This window comes from Zeus faber (genome assembly GCF_960531495.2).
Source record: "Zeus faber genome assembly, chromosome: 6".
Lineage (NCBI taxonomy): Eukaryota > Metazoa > Chordata > Actinopteri > Zeiformes > Zeidae > Zeus > Zeus faber.
The window spans coordinates 2,663,084-2,690,583 of NC_137201.1; the positions used below are offsets into that span (position 1 = coordinate 2,663,084).

The window sequence follows — 27,500 nt, forward strand, 5'->3', positions numbered from 1 at the left end:
GAAAAAGAATCAGCATTTTGCCAGCAACTCTAAGTGCTGTGCATCTCTTCAATACTTTCCCGCCAATTCTCTCCCTCTAACTTAGCCTATTGGCCTATCAAATGATATCTGTTTCCATCTCTTCCTGTCTCCTGCATCTTCTTCGGTCACGCCAATCACCTGCATGTCCTCCCTCACCACATCCATAAACCTCCTCTTTGGCCTTCCTCTTTTCCTCTTGCCTGGCAGCTCCATCTTCAGCATCCTTCTCCCAATATACCTAACATCTGTCCTCCGTAGATGTCCAAACCATCTAACTGCCTAAACCTGAGCTGTCCCTCTAATATACTCATTCATTTTCTTTCTTTCTTTTGTTTGACCTGTGCTTTCTGTACTCATTGCTAATCCTGTCCATCCTCGTCACTCCCAACTAAAATCTTAGCATCTTTAACTCTGCCACCTCCAGCTCCACCTCCTGTCTTTTTGTCAGTGCCACCGTTGCCAAACCTTACAACATAGCTGGTCTCAATACCATCTTGTAAACCTTACCTTTCATTCTTGCTGGTACCCCTCTGTTCCAGGTCACTGCTGACACTTTTCTGCACCCACTCCACCCTGGCTGCACTCTCTTCTTTGCCTCTCTTCTGTACTCACTGTTACTTTGGGCAGTTGACCCAGAGTATTTCCTCCACTTTTGCCACCTCTACTCCTTGCATCCTCACCATTCCTCTATCCTCCTTCCCATTCCCGCACATGTATTCCTGCTGATATTCATTCCTCTTCTCTCTAGTGAATACCTCCACCTCTCCAGGCTTTCCTCAGCCTTAATCTCACTACAGATCACAATGTCATCTGCGAACATCATAGCCCACGGAGAGGGTTGAACCTTAATGTAATCCCACCTTCCCCTTGAACCCATCCGTCACTCCTACTGCGCACCTCACCACTGTCATTCTGCCCTCATACATATCCTGCACCACTCTTATGTACTTCTCTGCTACTCCCGTCTTCCTCATACAATACCATGCCTCCTCTCTCTGTCATATGCTTTCTCTTTATTGATAAAAAGGCAATGCAACTCCTTCTGATCTTCTCTATACTTCTCCATCAATATTCTCAAAGCAAACATCACATCTGTAGTGCTCTTTCCTTGCATGAAATCATACTGCTACTCACTAAACATCACCTCTCCACTAGCTTCTACTTCTCTTTCCCATAACCTCATGCTGTGGCTGATCACCTTTATACCTCTGTAGTTACTTCAGCTCTGCGCATCACCCTTATTCCTGAAGATGGGTACCAGTACACTTCTTCTCCACTCCTCGGGCATCCTCTCACTTTCCAAGATTGTGTTAAACAATCATAAACTAGTTTAAAACTTCACTGCCATCTCTCCTAAACCTCTGCATGCCTCCACAGGTACTGTATGTTATCTGGACCAACCGCCTTTCCACTCTTTATCCTCTTCATAGCTGTCCTCACTTCATATTTGCTATATCTGGGTACCCAAAGCAATAGTCCACTCTGGGATTTGGAGTCAACCATGCAGATTTTAGCAACAACCCAGTTGGTTCAACTGATGAGTAAAATAAGCTGGATCAGTGCCTGGCTGGGGGAAAAACATGGCAGGACTTTTACTTCTTGAACCTGGAATATATCACCTCCCGATACGTGAAAAATTAATACGCCAGAAAATCGTACAAAAAAAATAGATATTATTTTTCTTGCTTTCTTTTGAGATGAGCTGGACCACAGTAGAATTAAGGATACCCAGCTAGCTTTGAGGAAATGTTTTTACCAATCTTAGTTACAGAAACTATCTTAATAACTGAAGCCCTAATAGCAATGCCGTTTGATGCACTACAATGTGAAAGAAGAAACATCAAGACAGTTTTCCTTATTTTGATAGCCTTTGCCAGACTGTTTTCTAAGATGGCAAGACAATTTCTATCATAAGATCTGTTTCCCCTCATTGTTAACAGATCTTGCTCCATCTTTTCTCACACCAGCCAACCAATTTTACTTGACCCAAGTATTTTCTTCCTGTTTTTTTATTTTTTTTTGCACCATATCAACAGCTCCCATCATCTGTCAACAAACAATTGACTCAAAGGATGAGAAAGAAGAAAGAAAGAAGAAGACAGCAGCTCTCTGGGGGCGAGACTTGTCAAACAAACAAAAAAGCCCCCAGTTTCAAACCACATTATCTCTCTTTCTCCATCTCTGTCGGAATGTGTTCCAGTCTTTGTCTATCTCTCTTGGTTGTCGCTGTCATCACTCTCATTCACACACTCCTCCATATGTTCACCTGCTGCTTCGACATAAACGGCATTATTGTGCCTCAAAGACGAACAAGTATTCCCCAGGCGCAAAACAGACAAGCTGGTTTGTACATGAAAGTCCTATTCCCCTTGTGCCCTGTGTGTGTGCATGTATTTATGTCTGTGACCGCTGTCAAACCGGAGGTAATAAGTGTTTATAAGAAAGAAGCAACGGTCCAGGGATCAAATCCGAATAACACAAGCAGAAAATTGAAAGTAATCAAAGTAAGTATTGCATTCTGGGATATCACTCATGCATGTCAATCAAACCGCATTTCATCAGTCAGGTTGTCAATAAATTGAATTATGTCCTTGGCTATTGAAATCATCCCACCACCCTAACACTCCCCATCGCACCTTTAGCGAGCTAAAGGCTTGCTCTCTAATGCTACAGTCACACCGCCAGCGACTGGGCTGCAGCGTGAAAGCCAAGCAGCTTGTCTGGTTGCCAGGTCTCTGTGCCCCTGGCTTTTGTGGGCTGGACTGGCTGTTGTGGGTGCGCCAAACATTTCAAACCTCTCTCCCTTTCCATATTTGATATACATTATATAGATAGATGGTGCTGTGTGTTTTTTTATTTTTTTTTATTCAAATGGTAACTGTTTACTTTGCAAAATTAATGACCTCTCAAAAAAACCTCATAACTAGTCTTGCCATCCATGCCTTAAAATAAAGAATTGTCCGTGTTGGAGAAACATAAAATGAGGTGTTCCTTATTTTATCGATATGTTTTTCATTTAACCCAAAACCCATTTGCATAAAGTTTAAGTCTGCTCAACTTCCGTTGTGGGCATGAAGCCATGAACTTGTCGCTGAACGTAGCTACGCCCCCCACAGGCGGATGAATATGAGCTACGTTTGATATGCATTGCAGCCTGATGCTTTGCAGCGCATACGCGCCGCCGGTGTCACGGTACCATAAGGTGTAATAATAAACTGTGACAGAGACACATGCAGTAAAGCCTTGAAGGTTCATTGAAGAAAACAGAGAGTAGTCTTGAGTTTGCCAAATTGTCATAAAATGGTCATGATTGTAGTTGGGAGAACGGTTCTAGAGGTTCTTCATCGAGTCTCTCCTCACATGGTTCCATTGCCAGCTTCTCTGTTGTGATTCTGTATTTAAACTTGTTGACCGCAAATCCTTACATTGTTCAATCGATCACTGTTTAGTCATTCTGCGGGAGCGCCAGACAAGCTTGTGACACACTGTTGCATTATTTGGAGTTGAAAACATGGTTTTGCCAAGCAGGGTTTACCAAAGAAGGTACTCCATTGTTTATGTCTTCCACTGTTTCCTCATTTCTGAGTTCCCCCGAACATCAAGTGCAAACGACTCACTCCTGTGATGGGTGAAATGGGATCAGAACACTTTGAGGGAGGATAAAAATCAATGTATACATTTGACAAATGTACATTTGCAATGAACAGGCTCTCTGTGAATGAGCAAATATAGAAAGTAAATTCTCTAAAATTGCATGGTTTGAGATTTTGTGTCATTCATCCGTTGATCCAAATTCATCCTGCACTAACTGCACTCCAAGCACCCAGTGGCCTTTTTCTGAATGACATGTCTTTCCCTCGTCAACAATCACTGCTGCTGCTGTTTCCGTTAAAGCAGTAATCTCCCCCTATTGTGTGTACATTGGCAGACATACATGTCAACACATATCAACAGTATTAAGAGTGTTTTTACATAAGGTGATGCTTTATTAATCCCTGTGGGGGAATCCAGGTGTGACTGCAGCAAAAAAGGACAAGTCAAGAAAGGGATTAGAAGATGATTTAAAAATAACATACGTACCCATCTATCAAAACAGTTATATCTTACCCGATGTACCCAAAAATGTGAAAACGTGACAAAAACGCAGTTAACACAAATACCAGAGTTTAAAAACAGGCTAGTAGTAGGTAACGGTAAGTAGTGTTAAGTAGCTAGCAAACATGTACAAGGCTAAATCTAACCAGTGCAGAGCTAAATACATACACAGCTTTGCTAAAGCTGCAAACGTGAGCGGAGAGTGTGAAAGAAAACAGACAAGTGCAAATCGAAGGCGGAAATAAATGTTCCGTTAAATGCAGGCCGTTAAATGCAGGTCCCAGAACATGGCCTTCTGATTTGCCACCAAAACTTGGAACGAGCCAACCAATCAAAAGTCCAGAAATAAAGACATCAGGAAGATGGGAATTCAGTCAGATCAGTGCAACCAATCATGCCGATCATTTACATGATACAAGGGTATTGATGACAAAAATCAGGTTGATTAAGCATGTTGCACACCAACAAAAGCACGTTGGAGTTGGCAAGTCAAATTTAACTTTATTGTCCAAGTAGGAAATGCAGTAGGTCGGGGGTGCAAAGATACTGTACATACACCAAACATCACAATAATCTACCCAGCAGTTCTCGAATTAGACTTAGACTCTTCTCTCCCACCACCTTTTTGCTTCCCTTCCATCTTCACCCTATCGCCCACCCACATGCACATAAAAGAATGCAGTTGTGAATGCCAGGCCCGTTATATATGGGCGTTCATAAAGGGATGTCGAGGAGACTCTAAGATCCCAAAGCAGATTCAGTGCTACGCTGTTGAATGGCGTAATGGCAGCAGGAAGGATCGCTTGAAACTGGATTGTATTCAATTTGCACTGCTGTATTCTGCCGCCATGACTCATTCTACATTTCTGCCGTAAGAAAGTCATATAGAATGCTGTGAAATCTTATCTGAGATAGGGTCCGCACGGAGCTGGCGCAAATGACTGACATAATTTTCTGATTGCCGATTTGGAGTATAAATTATTCATCAGAGTTTGGTATCTGTTCTTGCGGACGCATCTTCTCAAAATAACTAATCAGACCATAAGGCAGAATACTGTAATACCTACTTAGTACATAATGAAGAAATATATATATATATATATATATATAAAACATAAAATCCACGATAGCAATTTGTTGCAGATTTTCTTTACATGAGAAATAGAAATTGTCAGAAAATATTATTATTATCTTTTTTTTTATCTCATCATTCCCAGTCTGGGTGAGGGGAGCAACACATCTGTTATGTTTAACGTTGATAAGCATGCCTCTCTCCTTTAGCAGATTGTTTAACCAACTACTACTTATCATCAATAATAATGCAAACTCCAAGAGTGACCACTCAAACAACATTTTTGAGGTGGAGGATTTTTTTCATAACCCGTAAAAAGGCTCCCTCAATAGGCTTCAAAAGTTGATTGTGGAAGGGAATTTATAGTAGCAGGAGGGTGACATAGAAATACTGCCAGACATAAAAAAACCCCACTAATGCTCAGTCGTCCGAGTATTTAATAGATATGATCAGGCTGTGAAGCTGGAGATTCATTAGTATACAAACTGTATAAAACGAATGACAAGCACAACCTTGTGGTGCTGCAGTACTGATTGTTCCAGGGGATGATTAGAATTCAAATTATTGGCTGCAATTCACCAGCAAAATCATTTATCCATAGGATTCAATTGTTGTCGACCCTTAGATTCGTTCACTTGTCAAACAGCGAGTTGGGCTGAATAGTGCTGCACACGCTGCTAAAACCGTTAAAGATGTTTTCTCTGTTGTTTTTTTTGAACACTGCTGATCACAGCTGAAGCATGTGCACTGTCTGGAACAGTTTGGGGGAAAGGCGCTGGTTGTTTGGGGATAAGCATATGCACTTTGAGACAATACCAGGGCTAAAAGATCATCCTGATTTCACCCTTCAATTCAAGATAATTCATCTCATCCTCCAATTTCAAAATAAATTAATTTTCCTTCCTTTACAAACATTGAGGTTGTTTAACATAGATTTTTCACCTTTGTCACCTGTTTATTTAAATACACAACTCATCTACTACTTGTATTTAATACAATACCACCAAGTTTGGGATAAGGATGACCTGATACACCATCCACATTCTGGCCGCCAATCAGGGCTGCAACACTTTATATCATAGAGGAACCTTGGGCTTCAAAAATGTATCTACATTGACAATATTTGATATTTATTCATTCATATTTCAGTATGGAACAACTGGTCTAGTGAGAAAAGAGACACAGTGAGTTCAGAATGGATATGTGTAGGATGCATGTATTATTCATTAATTACAAATGACAGTAACTGTAACAATTAAGCGACCAGGATCCCAAAGTCCCCCCTCCTCATCTCACCTCCCTCCTTCCTTTCAACTACCCCCCCCCCCCTCTCTCTCTCTCACCGACGTAAGTGCCTCGACATTAGCATTGCCATGGAAACAGACCCTTGTGTATGTGTGTGTACTTGTGTGTGCGTGTATGTCGGGGAGAGGGGGAGTTATCAGCAACACTTACAAGGGAAATGAGTCATGACCATGAGAAGGTCAATGACGCCTGTGTGTGTTTGCATGCACGCACGCACAAGTGTGTGTGTGTGTGTGTGTGTGTGTGTGTGTGTGTGTGTGTTTGTGTGTATGTGTGTGTATGTGTGTGTGTGTGTGTGACTATGCTTGTTCCTGGTATTTTACAGCCTGTGGCATGTTGACAAACTCCCAATAATACACTGGCACCGTGCACGCTCATGCACTATATACCTGCCTATAAGTGTGTGCCATGCAAAACGTCTGCATGCCTATGGTGTGTGCATTTGTGTGTGTGTGTGTGTGTGTGTGTGTGTGTGTGTGTGTGTTTGTGTGTGTGTGTGTGTGTGTGTGTGTGTGTGCGTTTGTGCGTGCGTGCGTGCGTGCGTGCGTGTGTGTATGAAAATGCAACCAGGTTGCTTGTATATTGCATGCAAGAATCAGATGGCATGTTTGTGTCATAACGTCTCTTTGTCTCCCCCTTCCTCTCTCCCTCATATACATTCACAAACACACACACACACACACACACACACACACACACTAACACACACACACACACACACACGCACACACACACAAACACACACACACACACACACACACACACACACACACACACACACACACACACACACACACATCCATGTCACACTCTATCTCTTTTCCGATTGCATCTACTATCAGTGACATCCCATAATAGTCCATGCCATGCCTCATATACCATAATAGTGACATGACTGAAAGAGACTGTGCCTATGTATGTGTCCCTGTGTGTGTATGTTTGTGCAGACACACACACATCGTTATCAATAACAACATTTTATTATATTCTTTTGAATGATTTTGATCATTCTTATTTACTTATACTGTATATATTTATTTTTTTGTTTTATTTACTTATTTTTTTTACAACAACCCCCCCCCCAAAAAAAAAAAAGAAGAAAGCAAGAAACAACAAAGTAATTCTCACTCTTGTAACTTAAACCATAACCGTAACTCTGGTTCAGTTGACCAGTATGTTCAGAGAGGACTTCGATCAGGATTTCAACTTACAATTGACATTGCGCTCCTCCGGTCCCGATCTGTTCATCTCCAGATCCCTCTGCAGGGAAAAAGAAGCTCATTCGTCGCCTTTGTGGTAGCGTAAGCCTTTGTTAATGAGGGGTGAAATATAGTGTTATTTTTAATCCTCCTACATCCATGTTCGCCTCATATTAAGATTTAATACTCTAATTTGGGTCAGGTTAAAGTTAAGCTTTTGTGCTTCAAAGTATTCCTGTTATTATTAGCGTACTTAAAAGGGGGATTAAAGAATAGGGATTGTCATATTACGTACTGGGATCTGCATGTGTCAGTGTGTATGTTGCCGCTGTTGTCCGCACGTGTGCAAATACAGTATGTACGCATGAATATATATGCAAAATATGTGCGCAAGTAATTCTTTGTATGTAAAAAAGAAAATGCACACAAATGCAAACATTTGGTGGTATGTATTTGCAGTTCAGACAGACTGTTGCACTTTTCCGTCTCCGTGAAGTGCATGTGACAGACTCCCTTACGCACCGTGTGGCATGTAGTGATGCAAACGATTTGTTCGTCTGGAATAAGGGTTGGGAACCTTTTTGGCTGGGAGAGCCATAAAAGGCAAATATTTCTAAATGTATTTCCTTGTGAGTCATATAATATTTAATAAAATTGAATGAAACATAATGCGTGCATTTTTTAAGTAAGGCGTACATTTTTAACGTACAACACATCTCTGAGTACTTAAAAAAGCGCTATATATAATACATTTCTCTTTATCCTTCTTAATAATATTGTTCTTATACTGTAGCTGACCAATAATAAATGAAATACTTTTTACCATTAATGCGACTTGTGGTGCTGCATGGTTTTTCTGATGGCCTTGTAGTCTGGTTCATACGTAGTGAGGTTAAGCGTTGAGGCTTCCATCAGTTAAACGTGAGCGTAGATTGCGCTTAATGTTTCTCAGATGAGAGAAAGACTGCTCACATGCGTATGTGGAGCCAAACACGGTCAATACGCAATACTCACACGCTGCATTGTGTGCTATGTGATGGGAAGCTCCTTCCAAGTTTTAAGAATCAGCTGGTCTTCAGGTTCAAGTTCAAGTTCAAGTTCAAGAGATTATTTGTCACATACATATTGAAGTTTTTTCCATTTCTGTCCACTTGTGTTTACTACTTTACATTACTATCCACAATTATTATAATAATCCTCAGTGATATATATAATTGTGGCCTGCGTGCCGCATATTGAATTCCCACAAGTGGCGCCTGAGCAGAGACCCAGGAGGGGCAGGGCGCCCTTTAAAAGGCGCCCGGAGTCTTTCTGTGGTCCGCAGCCGGTGCTTGACTACGCCCCTTTGTCCGCCACATTTATATTTTTACATTTACAAATTGTAATTTCTCTTACCTGTTTTACTTTAAAATGACACAGAATAATTATTTATTACTTGTTAATAGTGATGAAAAATGTTAGCTCAAAACTGTCTGCGAGCCATATACCGTCATCGAAAGAGCCATAATTGGCTCACGAGCCATAGGTTCCCGACCCCTGGTCTAGAACAAATATTAAAAATGACTGGGGAGTCACAACTAGGTAATTGCAACCAGGCACACAGGCATTCACTGCAACTCAACTCATGAATGAAAAGAGCTGCGAGCAAGTCACGGATGTGCCTCAATCCACCGCAGGTGAAGGTGTTACAGAAATGAAAGGGTCGCTCTAATCTGCAGTTTGTCAATCGGTGGTGTTAAATAAAGAGGCAGACAGACGCTGGTTTTACTTGTACAAGGGTCAGATCAGAAATGTGCTCTCAGGCGGCTCTCTGAGTCGAACAGCTTATTTTGGGACGTCAGAAACAGTATATAGTCAGTTTGGCGTGACAGATTCGTACGTGTTCAAGATAAGGTAAACTCTTTGACGAGTGAAGTAGAGGATGTTGTTCTTGCTCTCCGCAATTGCGTTGCGGTAAGGCCTAAACACTGATAGCTGCATCTGGACTCCAAGGTTGGGTATCTATGGGAATTAACACTATGTGCTGAAAATAAAGATATGTGACTGGAGTTGTATGAGGTTGTGTTCTTCGTGATGTGTGTGCATATATGTTTATGTGATTAACATAGAATTTGATATATTGTGACATTATACTGTTAGAAAGGCATTTGGCATTGTTCATATTCAACGTGACTGATTTTAACTTTGCATTCCACTAATAAAATAAATAACGTTGACTTCAATGTTCACTGTGAGAATTCAGGGCCAAGCCAACACACACAACACCAGCTGAATGAAGTAAACGAAGAGTCTCAAATTGAACTTATCTTTTGACCATGTCAAATTACAAAGAGCCGAATTTCCAAAAAAAGACAAACTTTTCAATAATCCATTTTCGTTTGTTACTGGATGTAGCGTGCACAAAAGCATGGCCACAAACAGACATACAGAGCATTACTGGACTGTGCTCGGATGCGTACAATGTGTGTGTGTGTGTGCGCGTGCGTGTGCACGTGCATGTGCATGTGTGTGTGCGTTAAGGAGCTGGTATATCCCTTGACCTTCGCAGACGGTAGGGATTCCGAGACACAAACGGATGTAAGATCAGTATGCTGTTGACAGTCTGCGTGGTGCAGACTGTCAATTTTACCCACAGTTAGAGCGTATCCCTTCTTCTTTTGCACACGTCACAGTCTGACAGGTTGTCTCGCCGGGTTCGCGATACCCTGAACGCCGTGGGAATTTGCGGCCTTTTGGGGAGACAGAGACCTGATTGGCAACTCAAATGGAATGGAATATAAGGTACATGAGAGCTGTTCTCAAAAATCAATCAATAGTCAACTTTGTCAGAAAGAAACGTCTGAATAATACTTTTGTGCCTGTAACTTGTAACCTAAAGTTGTCAATACTCATTTGACAATTGGGGTGACATTTAGCACTTTGCAGCTTCCATTGCCTTATAACAGAGCCTTACAAAACCCCACATTCGGAACAAGAAATCATTATAATGATGGGATGTCGTGAGAAGTATTCACCAGCTCAGCTTGGAAATAAATTGCTTTCGCAAATTTATTTCCTGGAGGTATCGCAATGAATACACTTTATATTGATTAAACTGACATCTGTGTTTTGGGAATTGTTCTGTCTCATATAATTTTCCTTTTTGCGTTCCTAGTCCAGTATACCACAGTTCTTCAAATCTTGGTTCACTGTTGCGCTCCTGTATGAGGTTCACTCTTCCATCATAGGAATAGTGATGATGGTGACATGGATGTTAATATTAATGACACGTTTCAGCTGAATGCGTCTGGGATCTGTTTAGGTGCATCTGAAATGGTTTTCTAGTATACGATTCAGTGCTCTCTTTCTGTCTCACTATCTCTCACCATCTCTCTCTATCTCTCTCTCTCTGTCTTTCTCTCTCTGTCTCTCTCTCTCTCCCTCTCTCTCTCTGTCTATACCCGCATTGTCGTAACTGGACGGTCAACACTTTCACTCCAGTTTAACTAAAGTCGTTCTCTCTCTCTTTCAGAAACCTGTCCAAGAACACCATGTTGACCACGTTGTCCTGGCAGCTCTTCCAACACCTGCAGCTCTTCGAACTGTAAGTTCAAAACCAGGCCCTCCACTTGGGTGAATTAAGTTGAATCCAATTCAAATGAATGAATAAATAAACAAACAAACAAACAAACAAATAAATAGATAAATAAATAGATACAAAAATACATTAATAAATGAATACATTGTCATGTACCTTTCTTAACTTTGGCATTAACATGAACCCTCTGTTAATGCCAAAAGTAAGACTGCTCATGTTGCTCACGCTCCTATCTGGCTATTTTGGCTCGAGTTGCTCTCAGCAGATTCCAGGGGGGAATTTGGATAATGTATCCAAATTGGTTTTAAATAAGGTCATTTTGTACAAAGATGAGGGAACACAGCCCACCCACAAACCCACCCACACAGACGGATACACACACACCGAAAAGCTACACTCGCTCTTGCTAACTATGTACTCTTAATAAACTTAAATTATTCCAAGGGCTCTCTGATTTATTTTAAATGTAATGCAAATATACAGGGTGACAGTGTGTGTGTGTGTGTATGTGTGTGTGTGTGTGTGTGTGTGTGTGTGTGTGTGTGTGTGTGTGTGTGTGTGTGTGTGTGTGTGCGTGTGTGCGGTTACATATTCAGGTGGGATTTTTTGACACTTTTTCCCTTAGCGTTAATCTTTTCAAAATATTCAAACTAAATGAGTTTTCATTATAAAAGGCAGGCTCGTAATGGGGAAATTTGAAACAGATATAACTGTAAAGGATGCAGAGCCTGCTAGATGGCTTCATTCGGTTTTTTTTTTACCTACATACAGTTTATGTGTCTTACTGTGTAAATGCTTTGTGGTTCCCTTTTCCAAAGCTCTATTGTGTTATTTTCCAGATTGAGGGATAGGTTTGACGCATTACATTGTCACTTAGCAGCCATTGTTCCTTTGATGGAACTGGACCGAAAAAAGAAAATAATCAAATGTACCTTTGGATTTTAGGAATACAAACTGGAAGGCTCTGTGTTAGAATGTTCTCAACGGATGAGATCTGTGGAGCACTAATCTGAGCTCATTTTGAGCCTTTTTTTTTTTTAACCCTCACAATACATATTTCCTTTTTGGAAATACCTGGGTTTTTTTTTGCCTTTAATACCTTTACTCACGCTAAGTCAGCTTGTGGTTTGATCTGACGGTAGTGGATTTAGAAGGAAAAAAAAGCCAATTATTATGTTCTCCCCAGCGTGGAGGTAATGTGACATCACAGCTAAATTTACATTTCAAAGGTTGGAGGAACGTTCCTCCGTCTCTTGTGACTAGCATGCTCCAGCTGTGCAGAAAATCTTTGGATCCTTGGTGCTTTTTTTTTTTTCCCCCAACTGGAAGTGTAGAAATAACAAGCACCCTCACACAAACTAGGGCTGGGAATCACCAGCTCACAATTACAGTCTAACGTGATCTAAGGACCAGAGTTTGTTGCTTCTAAGAAACATCATTCATTGCAAGTTTGTTATTTGCATTGCATACAATATTTGAGTAAATAAAAAGTCAAAAATATGTCAATCATTCAAGACAGATCTCATACTCAACAGTAAATGTTACTATTTTTATAATGTATAAGGTGTCCCTAATGGCAGGGATACACCATGACTTTCAAAAGACTTTCACAGGAGAGCATCACACACATTTTACACATTCATCACACTTTTATAGGATTTAGTAGAGGATAGGATTAAGCAAAGACACGCTGTTAAGACAAGAGATTTCCTAAGGATCGTCGGGTATGCACCAAAGGAAGTTAGCGAGGCATTTTGAGTCAAAGGCTCATTTTTGAGTTTTTTTGAGAATCATCTCTTGAATCAAAGCTCTTGTCTTAAGGGTGGTTAAGACTGCGCAGACCGGCAGTTGTTTGATTTGCGATGATCAGCAACTCTTTTGATAATTCACAGACTAGAAATTATCATTATGTGTGTGTGCTTGAATCACATGATGTGTGACCCCCCACATCCTTTAGTGTGTCCACTGCTGGAAGAAGGAAAAAACATTTTGTCTTTGGGGGTATCCCTGCCAAGATCTTGAAAATGGGTCTGGATTGTCTAGATTATTTTAAAGATAATCCCTAGCTGAAGTTTATTGCAGTATGGCATAATGCAATTAACGTATATTGCTAGACGTAACTCTTATGCCAAGTAACCTTTATACAATGAAAACTGTTTAAAACTCACAATTACACAGTAAAAAACAAAGTGGGCCCCAACTTTTGATTTGAATGTTTGCAATGCAGCTCTTAGCTTTCCCTCTGTCTCAAGGAGGACTGTGAGGGAACTTGAAACCACTATTCATGGAGACTGAATTACTGCTATAAACCCAGTTGACCTTACAAGCGACACCGAGATTTGTGACGTAATGGCATTTTGATTCAACCTAGGTTAATAAAGAGGAGCCTTTCCCACTTTTTAATTGCAGCCTGTGTGCATAAACCTTGCCGGTACAAAAGAGTGCGGTGCCTCTAAGATTATCAAAGAGAGCTGATTACTATTCCAACCTTGTCAGAAACAAACATCTAATAATAATTATGTAACTGTAACTTAAATGGTAGTCTGTATGTGTAAGATTCCTGTCAGGGGCTTTCACAAGGAGTTTTCAATGGCCAACCGGCATACTACTTGGTATACCAAATTGACCAGTACAGAACTGTGACTGTGTTCTTCTTCTACAGTCAAACCAGAGAAGATCACTCTGCCTATTTATTTCGTATGGTAAAAGCGGAAGAACCTTGCCGTTGGTTTTCTTGCATTCCCACAGAGGTCAGACAGGCAGAGGTTCATTAGAATTTGGTAGCAGGCCCATCGCTGTCACGACCCGGCGCCTGCGACGCAGAGTCGGTTAGGGACTAGGTGCAGCAAGGGAAGTTATAGAGGGACGTTATATACAAAAAGAACCCCGTCATGCAGCAAAGTAATCAGCTCCAGCCTCATTTGCACCGGCTACTGTCGAGGAGGTCTTCCTCCCGGCCACTAAAGCTTTATTCGGCAGTTGCACGGTTTAATGGTTTTAAAAATAGTTTTGAATAGGTAAACTTCTAAGACTAGAGGTCTAGACTGAATCCTCAAAGGCGCAGGCTTAATGCTAATTTAAAAGATAGGTTCGCTATTTTTCAACCCAGGCCTTATTAAAACCCCATCATTTAGAACTTCAAAGAGTGTAATCTCAGTGAACGCTTTGAGAAACATACCACTCTGCTGCCGCTTCTCACTGTGCTCAAACACAGTCCAATGGGGCAAAAGTGAGCGAACTTGCTATGGACCACATGATGGGGAACACCATTTTCATAAGACTTGGTTGAAAATTTCCATTTCTTTAATGGTCAGCGCCGATTTTTAGTTTGTATCAATTGTTTGGGAAACGCCAAATGAGGTGACAAACATGACACATCTTTGACGATATCTGGCTATCATTTTGAACATACATGACAAAGTTTCAAAACACTTTGGCAGTTGTACATTGTACATAGCTGTCACCCAACAATCGTCAGACAACATTTGTTTTTTCCAGTAACCGGTTAATTGTGGCACTTTCGAATACTGACAGGTATCACAGATTTGCTATTTGCTATTTGAAAGATACATGTAGTGAATATCTGTGTGTGTGTGTGTGTGTGTGTGTGTGTGCGTGCGTGCATCTGTGTGTGTGTGTGTGTGTGTTGGAATTTTCCATCAAAGGACAGTCGAACAATGTCACATGTTGAATAAATGCAATCACAGTAAACCTGTAATGCTGCCAAACAATGCAAAATCCAAAGTGAATAAGAATATGGTAATGATCAGCCTTACACTTTGGGGCTTTAAGAAGAGGCACTAAACTTCCGATTAGCATGTGGCTGCCGACTTAACATTGTTTTAGTATGTCTTTTGTCAAATTTATTTATTGCTTAAATCCCCTTTAGTTTTCAAAATTGGACAAATATTAATGTCAATTTCATACATTTGGCGCTTACAAATCTCTGCTGATACAATGTCAGCTTTAGTTCGCCCAAGTGTAGGTGCCATAAAATCTGTGCTTTTTATTTTGCTTTTTTCTCACTGTGGTTTAGGATAATTTTTCATTTTCCATCACTAAACTTATGTCACCTTGCATGATCTGCATTTTTGAGAAGCAGTTAAATTCAGCAGACCATTTCATTATCATTATTATTATCGTTATTATTATAATTATTATTATTATTATTATTATTGGGTTTTTTTCCATAGTAATGTGGCTGCAGCAGCAGAGAGCGCAGTGTCTGCTAGCCTAGTTGCTCCCCTCCTAGTACTTATAACACATATACTTAACATAGTACATAACTTCATGTGCAGCATTATTACTTTCTGTCAGTGTACTATCAAGGACACAGACGCTCCAGAATCATTAAATCCAAAGATTCTCGCTGTATGTATTTAACCAATTCCTGTTAGTGCCATGAGTTCACAGCAAGAGTGGTGCCAGCAGGGTGTGAGAGAGTGAGAGAGAGATAAGGAGAGAGAGATCTTTCCATTTCCTCATCCTCTCTCCTGCATCTTGGCGCTCTCTTCCATGCCGCATCTCCTCAGTCTGGCGCTTTCTTACCTCCACCTCTTCTATTACTGATCCCTCGCTCCGTAACTCTCACACATTCTGTGTATGGCTGAGAGATTCTCTCCATCTCTCTCCATCTCACCTGTTCTATCACTTCCTTTCTCCAGCACACAACCTTCTTCTCCTCATCCCGATATACCTCCTCCGATTCCCTCTCTTCTCACGTCTCCTCCGTCTCTCTCTCCCTCTCTCTCTCTCACCCTACGCATGCTTTCACCTGACCACTCATCCATCCCCTCCTCCACGATTCTTCCTCTCAATCCATGCATCTCTGCTCCTCTCCCTGACCTTCTCTCATTTCTTCACCTTTACACCTCTCTCTTCTCCCACTCTCGCTATCTTCTCTCTGTTCCTTCTTCCCCCATGTTAGTGGAAGATAAGATGGAGGAAGATGAGATGAGATGAGATGGACAGGGATAGAGAAAATAGAAAATAAATAATAAAATACTGGGATTGCTTTAACTGAAAAAGTAACGAGAAAGAGAACAGCAAAGGAAGAATGAAAAACTTTCAGATCTTACCTATTTTAATAACTATACAGACCATTTTATAAGATCATGATATAATTTCACAATATTTAAGACCCAAATTCCAAACGCAAATTCATCACAAATCTTCTTGAGTGAATTTTTTTGTGGTGTGTTCTTGCCTGTGTATTTGCGGCACACATAAAGTGTGTGCAATCATATGTGTGCCGCTTTGACATTGCATTCATTTTGGGTGCATTCAGTGTGTGTGTGTGTGTGTGTGTGTGTATGTGTGTGCGTGTGTGTGTGTGTGTGTGTATGTGTGTGTGTGTGAGGGAGAGAGAGTGATGCTACCTTGGAGAGTATTTTAGTCTTTCGAAGGAGGACGGCCCCTTAGAGAAGAATATCTGCTGTTCTCCGTGGGTCAGAGATGGATGCAAATGCACAGTCTCACACACGCACACACATTTAAATGCAAGGCTCATGCAGGAATAGGTCACAATCGGGCATATACTCAATGATCATGAATACATTCATGCACATCTCATACACACACACACACACACACACACACACACACACACACACACACACACACACACACACACACACACACACACACACACACACCGGGTTGTAGAAAGAGGAGGATGAGCAGGAAGCAAGGGTGGGGAGGGCCACGGAATACAGGCGAAGGGAGGTTATGTGTGCATGTCAAGAAGGGCAATCATGCTGGCAAGATAGGACACTGCTGTTTCACACACAAAATGTGTGTGTCTGTGTTTGTATGTGTGTGTGTGGGGGGGTTAACTAGCTCAGTCTAGCCTGTGAGTGTAGAAAGGAGGGCTTTATTTTTTTACCGAAAAACATTATTCTCTGCACATTGGTAGTCAACCTGAGTAACTGGCATTGTAAGCATCTATATTGATATTTGTCTTTCTACATTCTTGTTCTGCATCTCTGTGACTGGGTAGCTCCTCCAGCCCAAAATTCCCATTCCCATGAATTAACCTAACTCATAGCTTATTGTTGCTTTGTTATTGGTTGCCATGGTGTTGCATGATATCTGTGACAATCAAATATATACAAAAAACACATTTTCCATCTTGAGGAAATCTGAGAGGAAATCAGGAGGGGAAATTAGCTGGAAACGGCCTTTCAAGTTACTGCAGCTAGTTGTTAAAGACTTGTTGTTTAAGTTGTTTCAAACTTTTGCATTGGACATGAGCACTTTCAACTATAAGAAATTTAATACTTGAAAGAATTCCTTGCAAGAATTCTCGGTGGGTTTGTTCAAAAAAACAATTCAAATAGTGTGTGCTCTTTAGACTTGTCTGTAGACCTTTGGTTGGAATGGGGGAGCTTCAAAAAACTATGCTATTCTAACAGAGTTAGGACCCTAACATGAACTAACCCTACTGCTTCAAATGTATTCTTTGCTTAGAGGGGGGAGGAGTCAACAGTACATAGCAACTTCTAAACAGCTCTGTATGTCAGTATTGTGATAGAGTACGTGACTATTCAAAGTAGCACAAAGCAACTAACAGTGCTTCAAAGGAGCAGAATAGTCAGTGACGTGTGTGCCAAAAAAGGAACAGTCTTGGAAAAGTAATCATACGAATTGTATTATGCAAGAGGAACTATGGTTGCTGGTCAAGGCTTACTCGCGGGAACCGGCATAGAGCTATGGCCTTGACTGTGACAGAGTTAGAATTGAATTGAATTGGCCACTGTGACCCAGTGTTGTCAAAATACAAGGACCCAGAGAGCTGGAACTAAGGGCCGTGCTGCCATTTGTAAGCCAGCTGTGTCTGAGGCCAGTGCACAAAGATGAGAGTAACCTTGCGAAAGCTGCAAAAACCTGGACCTCTGAGCAGCTGCACAAGGTATTGGTCTAATGAATCATCTGAAGGCAAAAGCTGACCAAACTCCTTATTATGTGCTTAATATGTTATATATGGTTCACATAAATGTTTTTCTTTTTTATTTACCTTTACTGTTTTGTAAGGTCAATGCACAATCCAAACATATTACGTAGACAAATTCACACTATTTGGCAATGACAATGGTATTGCATGTACCTGTTCAAATATGAGTACATTTCTATAATAATAATCTTTTAAAGCAGAAGCTATTTTTCAAGAGCTGAGCCGATGAACAGCAAATATTTCTGGTCATCCTTTTTTGATAGTATCCCCAGCCAGTACATATTTTTAAGTAAATGGCTTTTATTGAGGCATGTCACCTTCCTGGGAATGGCCCTTTTCGATTGAAAACAGCTTTAACTACCAAATAAGAGAGGTACAATCGAGCAATTGATTCAGGGGAAACAACAAGAGACACAACAGGAAATAAAGCGTGACTGCAAGGGGAGATGCAACTTCCAAGTGCAAACACGACTGTGAATGCAGTTGTGGGTGTGATTGATCAATGAATGCACACCATCAAACGTTGTGACACACATAAATGTCAACTTCAAACACATTTCGGCTCCGTTCGTCCGCCGCAAATTATCGATCACAGCAAAGGGAATTACAGAAGATAAACCAGTTTGAAGTTATATCCAGTGATGACAGTGGCTGACTGTTTCAAGTCAACAATAATCTACTTGAACACAACCAACATTGTTTAACATTTACTCCATTTTCCTTTATAGAACTTCGGATTCTCTAGAAAGAAAATAACAAATCTATCAAGAGGGCAAACACATCTTAAATGCACCTCAATCCATCAAGCGTAGGGATTTAAAAAAAATGTAATAAGAACAATTTTATGTTTATTTAACGTACCAACAATATTTAACGGGGTACAACACAGAATCACACCTCAATTCATTACTGCGTTCTTGTTCTGTTGTTCACTTCCAGGTAAACAAAGCTACATTAATAAAATTGATGACGTGACAGAATAAAGGAGTGTTAACCCATTTGGTCATTGCACAGGTAGGTATGTTCAGGTTCTTCTCCACCAGATGGAAGGCACAACTTGCTTGCACAGTTTTAATTAGAACAACCTTTCGAACAAAAGAAAAATGTGCTTCAATCTTGCATTGACTTTAACAACCTCCAAAAAACATAACATACTGTATGTCATTTTTGTGTGCGAATGTGGCTCCCTCTGCTCATCGCCTTTTGATTCTGTGTTTACTGGACAACAGTGTGCAATTTATGGAAAAGGAAGCACGCTAATGTCACATCATCTTGTTACAACCTTTTGTTCTATATGGCCTTGTATTGTTTAACATATCAAGTTGATCTATTTTTTCCCTCTTTCAGGCAACCTTTCCTTAGTCTTGTCTCTAATGTGGCCTTGTTACCTTCACCTTGAGGAATACCATTAAGTCAAGTCATGTGACATTATTTATATGGTCCTTTGTCATGGCAACAGTCTGAAAGGGCTAAAGAAACTATGTTCAATGGATAGATGGTGTCCAGCGCATTGATATACATGGCAACAGTAAAACAGAACTGTAAAGCCAAAACGGTAAAACCCATTTTCCATGGGAAAGTAGTAGTATTAAACCAAAGGACATAGTCAGAGGCATCTCATGGAAGTCAACAACACAACTGCCATTGAAAGATGGTGCCGTGTCTGCCAACACAACTCCAGTCGTAGCCAGGATGTAGGAGTAGGTCTGTCAGAGCCCGAGGTTAGCAAGAAGGAAGCAGAAAGCCAGCTCTCTTCTTTGTATGGGTGCCAGTTAAATGAGTCATATGATATGGTGGATACTTGGCCAAGTTTTTTTTGTTGTTGTCATTGTTACGGATTTCGTTGATTTCTGATGATTGGATTTATAGTGGAGCAAATCCCGCATAAAGAATGAGGTAATCAAACATCACTCTGTAATCAAACTTCACCCTGTTGATTGGTGCTCATCAACAACGGAGCCTGGTGGGAATGCACTGCTTGGATGCAGCGTTACAATGAATCTACACTGTGGGTCTTTGTGAGTCTGTGTGTAAAATGGCAAATTTTACAGAAAACTACGATCACGATTACGGAAATTACAATGTTATTACTAACATCATAATTAACATAAGGCCACATCCATCCATGTTGAGCATCTTTGAGCTATTGAATGTACCTGCTCAATTCCAAAGTTGCCATCATACATTTTTGAAACAAAACAGTTTCTTCACAGTTGTTTTGCCTTCAACCCTTGAGTGACTATATCATTTTGAGACAAGCCTAGTGAAATAATCAGCTATATATGTAGAAAATTTCACCCTCCATGTTGACACTAGCTATTAGCCTAGTGTTGCGAGAAAATCTTTGTTCATTTGTCATGGTGTTGCTGTCATGTGATGTTGGATTACCAACCACACCCCATTCAGAGAAAAGGTGAGCAGTAAAGGAGGGAGGGAAATTACCTGATGGTGGCCTTCAAGAATTTCCCTAGTAGCATGGTCAACAAATGGCAACACCCGAATCTGGAAGACCGAATCAGGAATCACAATTAACGGTCATCAACACCATCACATACCTGAAAACAAGGAAGAGGACGATTTGTAATGAAACTTTGGCACGGTTTTGTCTGGAGGACATATTTCTCATTTTGATCAGATCCTGCTTACCAGCTTTATAACAGCTGTTCCTGTTCAATCTTTCAATTGGATCGAAACTGACCAGGATCGACCACCTTTGACCGATATGTCCGATAGTAATGACTAGGCAGGAGAATCCCTGTATCTTGGCTTTGAACAGGCAAAGTAAAGATACATGTATCTCACAAAAATAACCTTTGATATCCTCACCAATGTGCAACTAGATAATTTCATCCCTTAAAACTTTGGCTTTTCAGTATGCTGTCAATGAAATTCTTCCACTGGCCACGTCAGATACCACGAACCTGCACTGGAGCACATATTTACCCTGCCACCAGTGGTTGAAATAGAAACCTCACATAATGGGAATCAGTCCAAATAATCTGTGGCGGGACAGACTCCACAGAACTCCCCATTATAGCCTTTTTTTCTTTTATCGCTCAGGCGCTGGCACCCAAATTCAGTCCGCACAGATGCCTGAGTACACAGAGGTTAATTAGGGTGAAATCGCATGTTGTTGACCAGCTGGACCGCTGCTTTCTCTCTCAACTTCTGCAACCTACGACTCCGGTCTTGGAAAAAGACCATATTGACCGGAGTCAACACTGTCCCAGAGGAAACAAAACAAAAAAATAAACAATTTTTGTTTAGTCAATAGGAATGATGTTTCTCAGAGCACCTTCAACCCCTCTTTACACAGGAATGCAGGTAACGTCACGGTGCTCAGGTTTCCATTTAACAGCATAAGTAAATGTTTAGTCGCTGAAAGGTTAGCACATTTTCAATGCATTTCCGAGTGGGGAAAATGTCGGTGGCTGGGGTGACTAATCACAAATTGAGGTTTAAAATGATTCTATTGTGTCGTTTTATTATTTAAAGGGGAGAGATGTGGCAAAAGCAGCAATGGATGGACTAGTGTGAGGGGAAGATGAGAAACATGCATTAAAAATGACAAAAGGAGACCATTGAGTCAAAAAGTGAAATAGTTACAGTTTCCTCCGATAATGTGTGTAATGAAATCTTGAACTCATTATAGCCAGCACTGCTATCGAGGATGAAAGAGGCTCTCTTCTGCGCCAAGTAAATTATCTTCTCGCTGGAGTAAATTGGAGAGGAAAAAAAAGGATTCGGGAGGTAAAATAAAAGATAGCTCTGTTTGGAATTCCAAACACTTTCCAATTCCTAGTTGAGTTTTAGCTTTGGAGTTCGGGAGTGACAAAAAGACAGGGAGCAGAAAGAGAGAGATTTATTGCGCTAAACGGCAATTGTTAGATTCCAAAGTTCCATTCAAAAATGTCCAATTGTAAACCAATGTTAGAAATGTTGCACCAGTGGTGGTGAATAAGGTGGTAATCAACAATGCATAGGGCTGTCAATCACGTCAATGGGTGATTCATGCATATTGTAATGATATACTATATATTGAAAAATAAAATATATAAAAAAAGTACGTATATGTTGTTTTTTGTATTCAGAAATATATCACAAATTGTTAAGCTAAACATTTTTCATCTATCTCCCTTACACCACCCTCCTAAAAATGCATTATATTTTAAACCGGACATGATACATATTTTAAAAATAGAAATCTCTTGATATTGCCGCTGTGCTTAAAATTATAGTAAGAAAAATGTTTGATGCAAATAATAAATACACATGGTTTGTTTAGATGGAACTTGTAGCCTGGTGGCACTAGAACGTAGTATGTACTCATCTTGAGCTTGTTTATTCTTTCTTTACTCATATGCCGGCCAGTATTTATCAATCTTAACTTTTATTAGAGAATTATTTCAGCAGTATAATCGCTAAAGGGACGCGTGGATAAACTGCTCGTGAGCTTGTGCTCCATCTTAGGAAGAGATTGATCTTGTCCACCCCATGTTGCCTTGTGTTTTTTTGGTCTTTATTGACTTCGGGGCCAGTCCATCTCTGCATGTTTCTGTCCATCAGCACCTGCTCCTGTTGTGAGGCAGAATGCAGCCTGATGTGATGACAGCGCAACTCGCCGACAACACAACTGCTCTCTTACTTCCACGAAAACATCGGGAAATCAATCAGAAGGCCTCCCTGAAAACCACACTTCTCCAAAAGTGTCCTTTTTTTTTGAGGCCACCTCCGCCCAATTTTTCTCTCTGCTTTTTCACTTAAGTTTTCTCCAAAACCGCACAGGGTTGCGGCGGTGATTGAACGTTGCACATTTGCGACCGCCATGGCAACCTGAGGATAAACAAAGTCAATATTCACCAATATGACCAGCTATTTTGTGAATGTAGTGACTGCTAACCCAAACAATCATCTAACTTAGAGCACTCAGACAGCTTGCAATCTGGGGTTAATTTGGTGGTCAACGTAGGTGGATGCCGCCTAGTTACTGCAAATATGTTTGAGAATAAAGAGTAATAAAGACTTGCAACAAATGCATCTATTTATTTAACAAATCAAATGTAAATGCTCGCAGTTTATAATGCTGCCATACTTGAAAAATAAATAGGTGTCCTGATGACTGTCCTTTTATAAAAATAACAAACAAATCCATAGGCAACACATTGCAGTTGGGATAAGAGAAAGTTAACTTCAGTGAGACAAATATGAATCTTTCTCACCAGCCTCCTGGATGGTTAACCAAGCTTGTGCTGGTGTAAAGAGTTGCTCCTGCCTGGTGGTCTCCAATGTTTTAGTTGCCAATGTTACATCTACGGCAGTAGAAGCAAGCAATAGAGGTTTTAGGCTAGAATTGTGAATTTTCAGGGTGATAACTACAGAAAGCAAAGGTATGCCAAGGGGTTCCCTTGCTGTCATTGCCATGTTTTTCTATCTTGACCATCCGAAAGAGAGCAAACTCACTGATAACTTTGAGGACTACATGAAGTTCTTGTCGTCAGAGCGGCCAAACGTTTCACTGCGCCGCAGTCAAGTGAGCCGTAGAAGTTCAACAGCTGCCGTTAAATATTTGTGGTGTGACTATTTTTGTTATTACAGTACTATCTAAATCACCGGTTCATACAAGTCCCCTGAAAATAAAATAGAAAGATAGATAGATAGATAGATAGATAGATAGATAGATAGATAGATAGATAGATAGATACACGGACGGACAGACAGACAGACAGACAGACAGATCAACAGACATAGATGGAGAGATAGATATAGTAGATATATATCAGTTTCCTTGCATTTTAGATAACCTCCGCAAGGCAGGTTACAAGTCACACTCCACTTTTGTTGAAATATAAGCCACCTGCAAAATACCCGTCGAGTGTAGGTCTGAATATGCACTCCACCAGGGTTGACTCTATTTCTTGAGGTGGTTCAACCAATCGATAGCCACAGGGCAGGGGAGGAACTCAGGGGAGCATAATTACCGGTCTCTAGAAAGTGAATAATTAGGGTTAATTTAAGCCATTCACAGCCATGCCAGCGCCACTCTTTGTTGCCCATTTAGAGATCAAACCTAGTGTACGATGACGTTTAGAAACACATTTTTACATCAAATACTCCAATTATGTAATTTTAGAATTTTTTTCAAGGGTAAAATGGTGGTCTCCACAAAAGAGTGAATAGAAGCTGGTTATAGCTATAGTAGTTACCAATCCTGACGGCAAATGGTAATTTCCTTGTTTTTGATATATAACCTACTGCCTTCTGTAAATAGTCTTTAAATATTTTTTTCCCCAAATTCAAAACATCTCATACTCACATGACAAAATCAACTTTTTACTGCCTAAATAGTAAATTCAACATGGGAAGAACTCTCTTGATTGAAGGATCAGGTCACTTAGAGGTGTCTCTCAAAAAGGAACATCTCATCCTCATCCTGCTTTCATCACCTTTGATGAAGTGGCCAGACCGTCGCTGTGAACTATTCACCCCCCCCCTTTTGTTTTGTTTGCAAAGCAGATATCTTCCCGCTATTCTAACCACACGGAGCCTATCAGACTTGCTGCCGCCCTTTCATAACGGGGGACCATTCTCTGCTCCCCTCCCCTCAGCCGAGAGGCATTTTGAATGGCTAACCTCACAGCACGCTATGTTCCAGATAGGATACAGATCACGCACACCACACACACACACACACACATTTGAATATATCTATACTGGCAGAGGGGAGTGCACTTCCTGAATGGCTAACAGTGAACCATTGAATCAAAATGAACAATGCCATGCTGAGATTGTTGCTACTCCCCATGATATGGGGAAAAAATAAAATAAACCAACAGCTCCGCCGTTGGGGAGGTTGGCATCGCGAGGAACCTCTGAGTGACCCACCAGACACCATAGAACAAATCGCAAACACACACACACACACACACACACACACACACACACACACACACACACACACACACACACACACACACACACACACACACTTATTTATTATTGATGAGGATTCACAATATTATCGTTGTCAAAAACAATACTGATAGCTCACACTTGCTCTCACACTTGCTGAAAGGTAACTGCAGAAGACAAACACACACAGACACGTACAATTGCCATCTGAGGAGCTCTTCTATCACGGTGGAGCGCAGTGGTTGGCTGCCTCTGGTCCCATTCGATAAAGCTGCAAAGATAGACACCCAGCAAAAGTCAGGTATTGATTTCACTGCACGGGACAAGCTCAGGTGGACGGAGCCACTATTGTCTGTGAGGTATCGGCCAATCAAGGTTGCTTTCACACCGAGCAATAGGGTCTGCCCGACAGTAACTGTGGGTGGCTGGGGGGCAGGAACATCCATGTCAAGGCCCAGCGATCAGCCTCAGATTGTTACGTCGCCCTGGGTACAGGGACCCCCATCTCTGCTGCAAAAGATCTTGCTCTCTGTTATCTAACCACGCAACACAGCATGTATCAATCGCAACACGACCACTTTGCTGAAAAGACCTCAGACTTGTTTTTGTTTACACTGAATAAGTCAACTCTGACAGTTTCAAATATGTCAGAGAAAATGGGAGCGCTCAGTCTCCCAGCAGGGATGCAATAGTCATTTCTACATTTCTGCATTCACCAGCACTTCCTTTACAGAATATAGTGTTTGCAAAGAGTGTTTGCGCAAATAAAAAAAATACACACAATTCTTTAATATAAAAAGAGATCGAGTGACTGGCAGATATACTGTGTATGTGGCAGATATTACTCAATCATGTGTGATTTTTCAATTGCAAGATGATGAAAATTCACCCAATCCCTGCGTTACTTGTGAGAACTTGTGAGAGACTGTAATATGAATGCAGAAAATCGTCACAAATGATCTTACCATAGCAATGTTACATTGCATCACAATTATGGAGCAAATATTCTTGCAAGTGTCATAATTTCCAGCCATAATGGCCACAAAAAAAAAAAACCCTCAACACCCTGGCGTGACCGAAAACAGTAATACAACGAGGTTGGCATAAACCGAAAAATAATTTGGTGATAAACATCTAAGGTCATGGAGGTAAACAAGGTTTTCTCCTTTCGCCGACACCTCTCCTGTACCTACTGTACCACACCTGTTCCCGCTCCTCCATTACAGACCCCAACAAAACCATACGCCTCTTCTCTCGATCCCCCTCATCCTCCGTCGCCACTCCACAACCTAGATTAAATGTCCTTTAATTTACCAGGTTGATGGAGTTACTCTGGCGAGCCAGCTCAAAATGGTTAGCCAAAGTATTATGAGGCTCATGTGACGGGAAATGTTGGGAAGGAATTTTAAGGACTTCAACAATATGTCTCAGCCCGGTCTGACGAAGTCGGCGTAAAAATGTGACTTATATAAAAATAAAAACAATAATTTCCTTGGCATTTTGCCAATAATGTTTTCACGTTGATGTAATGACTGTTAACGATGGAATTGATGAGGGAATCCTGGATGACGTTGCAGACAAACTTCTGATCTCTGTTCCTGAAAATAACAGATTTACTCTAAAAGGAAACAACATCTGCTGTTCCTCCAGAAGAGACAAGGTTGTCTACTCTACCTCCATTCTTGCTCTATTCTACTTCTCTCTACTCTGTACTTTCTCCTTTCTACCTCTACCTCTATATATATATATATATATATATATATATATATATATATATAGATGCACTTCTGGTACTTACATAGGATGACTCTACACACACACACACACACACACATTCGCACTTGTGTTTGTCTCACCACCATTCGGAATGTATCTTTCATCTGCACTCCCCCCACCACCACCACCTAGCCCTCTACCGCAGCTCCACTAATGAAACGCTGGGGTGGGGGGCTGGGGGGTTATCAGAGCTGTGTTAATGAGCATGCGAGGTTATCTGAGCTACAAAGTGGAACTGGGACATTTTTACACAGCCCCCCTTCCCCCTCCCAGCCAGGTACATGATGAGGGACTTAATTAATTTTGGGCTTCTGGGGAAAAAGATTACCTTTGCCACATTACGGTGAAGATAAACCTGGTCTCTTAAGGGGAGGGTGGTCTTGGACTTTTTTTTAGATGGGGGTGGTGGCACTATATGTTGTTTTGAGTGGTCAATGGGGGGGAAACAAAAAAGGAGGAAAATAAAAAAGGCAATTTTTTTTTCAAGCGGTGTCTCTCATGGCTCCGAACCACAGGAAGTTGTTGTCGGGTAAATAAACAGAGGCTCACTGCACAAGTCTTAGCATTAGGAAATTGCCAAAACAAGTAACTACG

At 40.9% G+C, this 27,500-nt stretch overlaps 1 protein-coding gene across 1 annotated transcript in view; it reads left to right on the forward strand.

Annotated features, from left to right (window-relative positions):
* Positions 1 to 27,500, forward strand: part of ntrk3a (neurotrophic tyrosine kinase, receptor, type 3a) — a gene marked incomplete at both ends in the record, with an annotated part of 251,997 nt that overhangs the window by 103,095 nt on the left and 121,402 nt on the right. Inside the window, one exon of the mRNA XM_080002340.1 lies at positions 11,204 to 11,275. Coding sequence (XP_079858466.1) covers positions 11,204 to 11,275 — 72 coding nt within the window. The remainder of the gene's footprint in view (positions 1 to 11,203; positions 11,276 to 27,500) is intronic.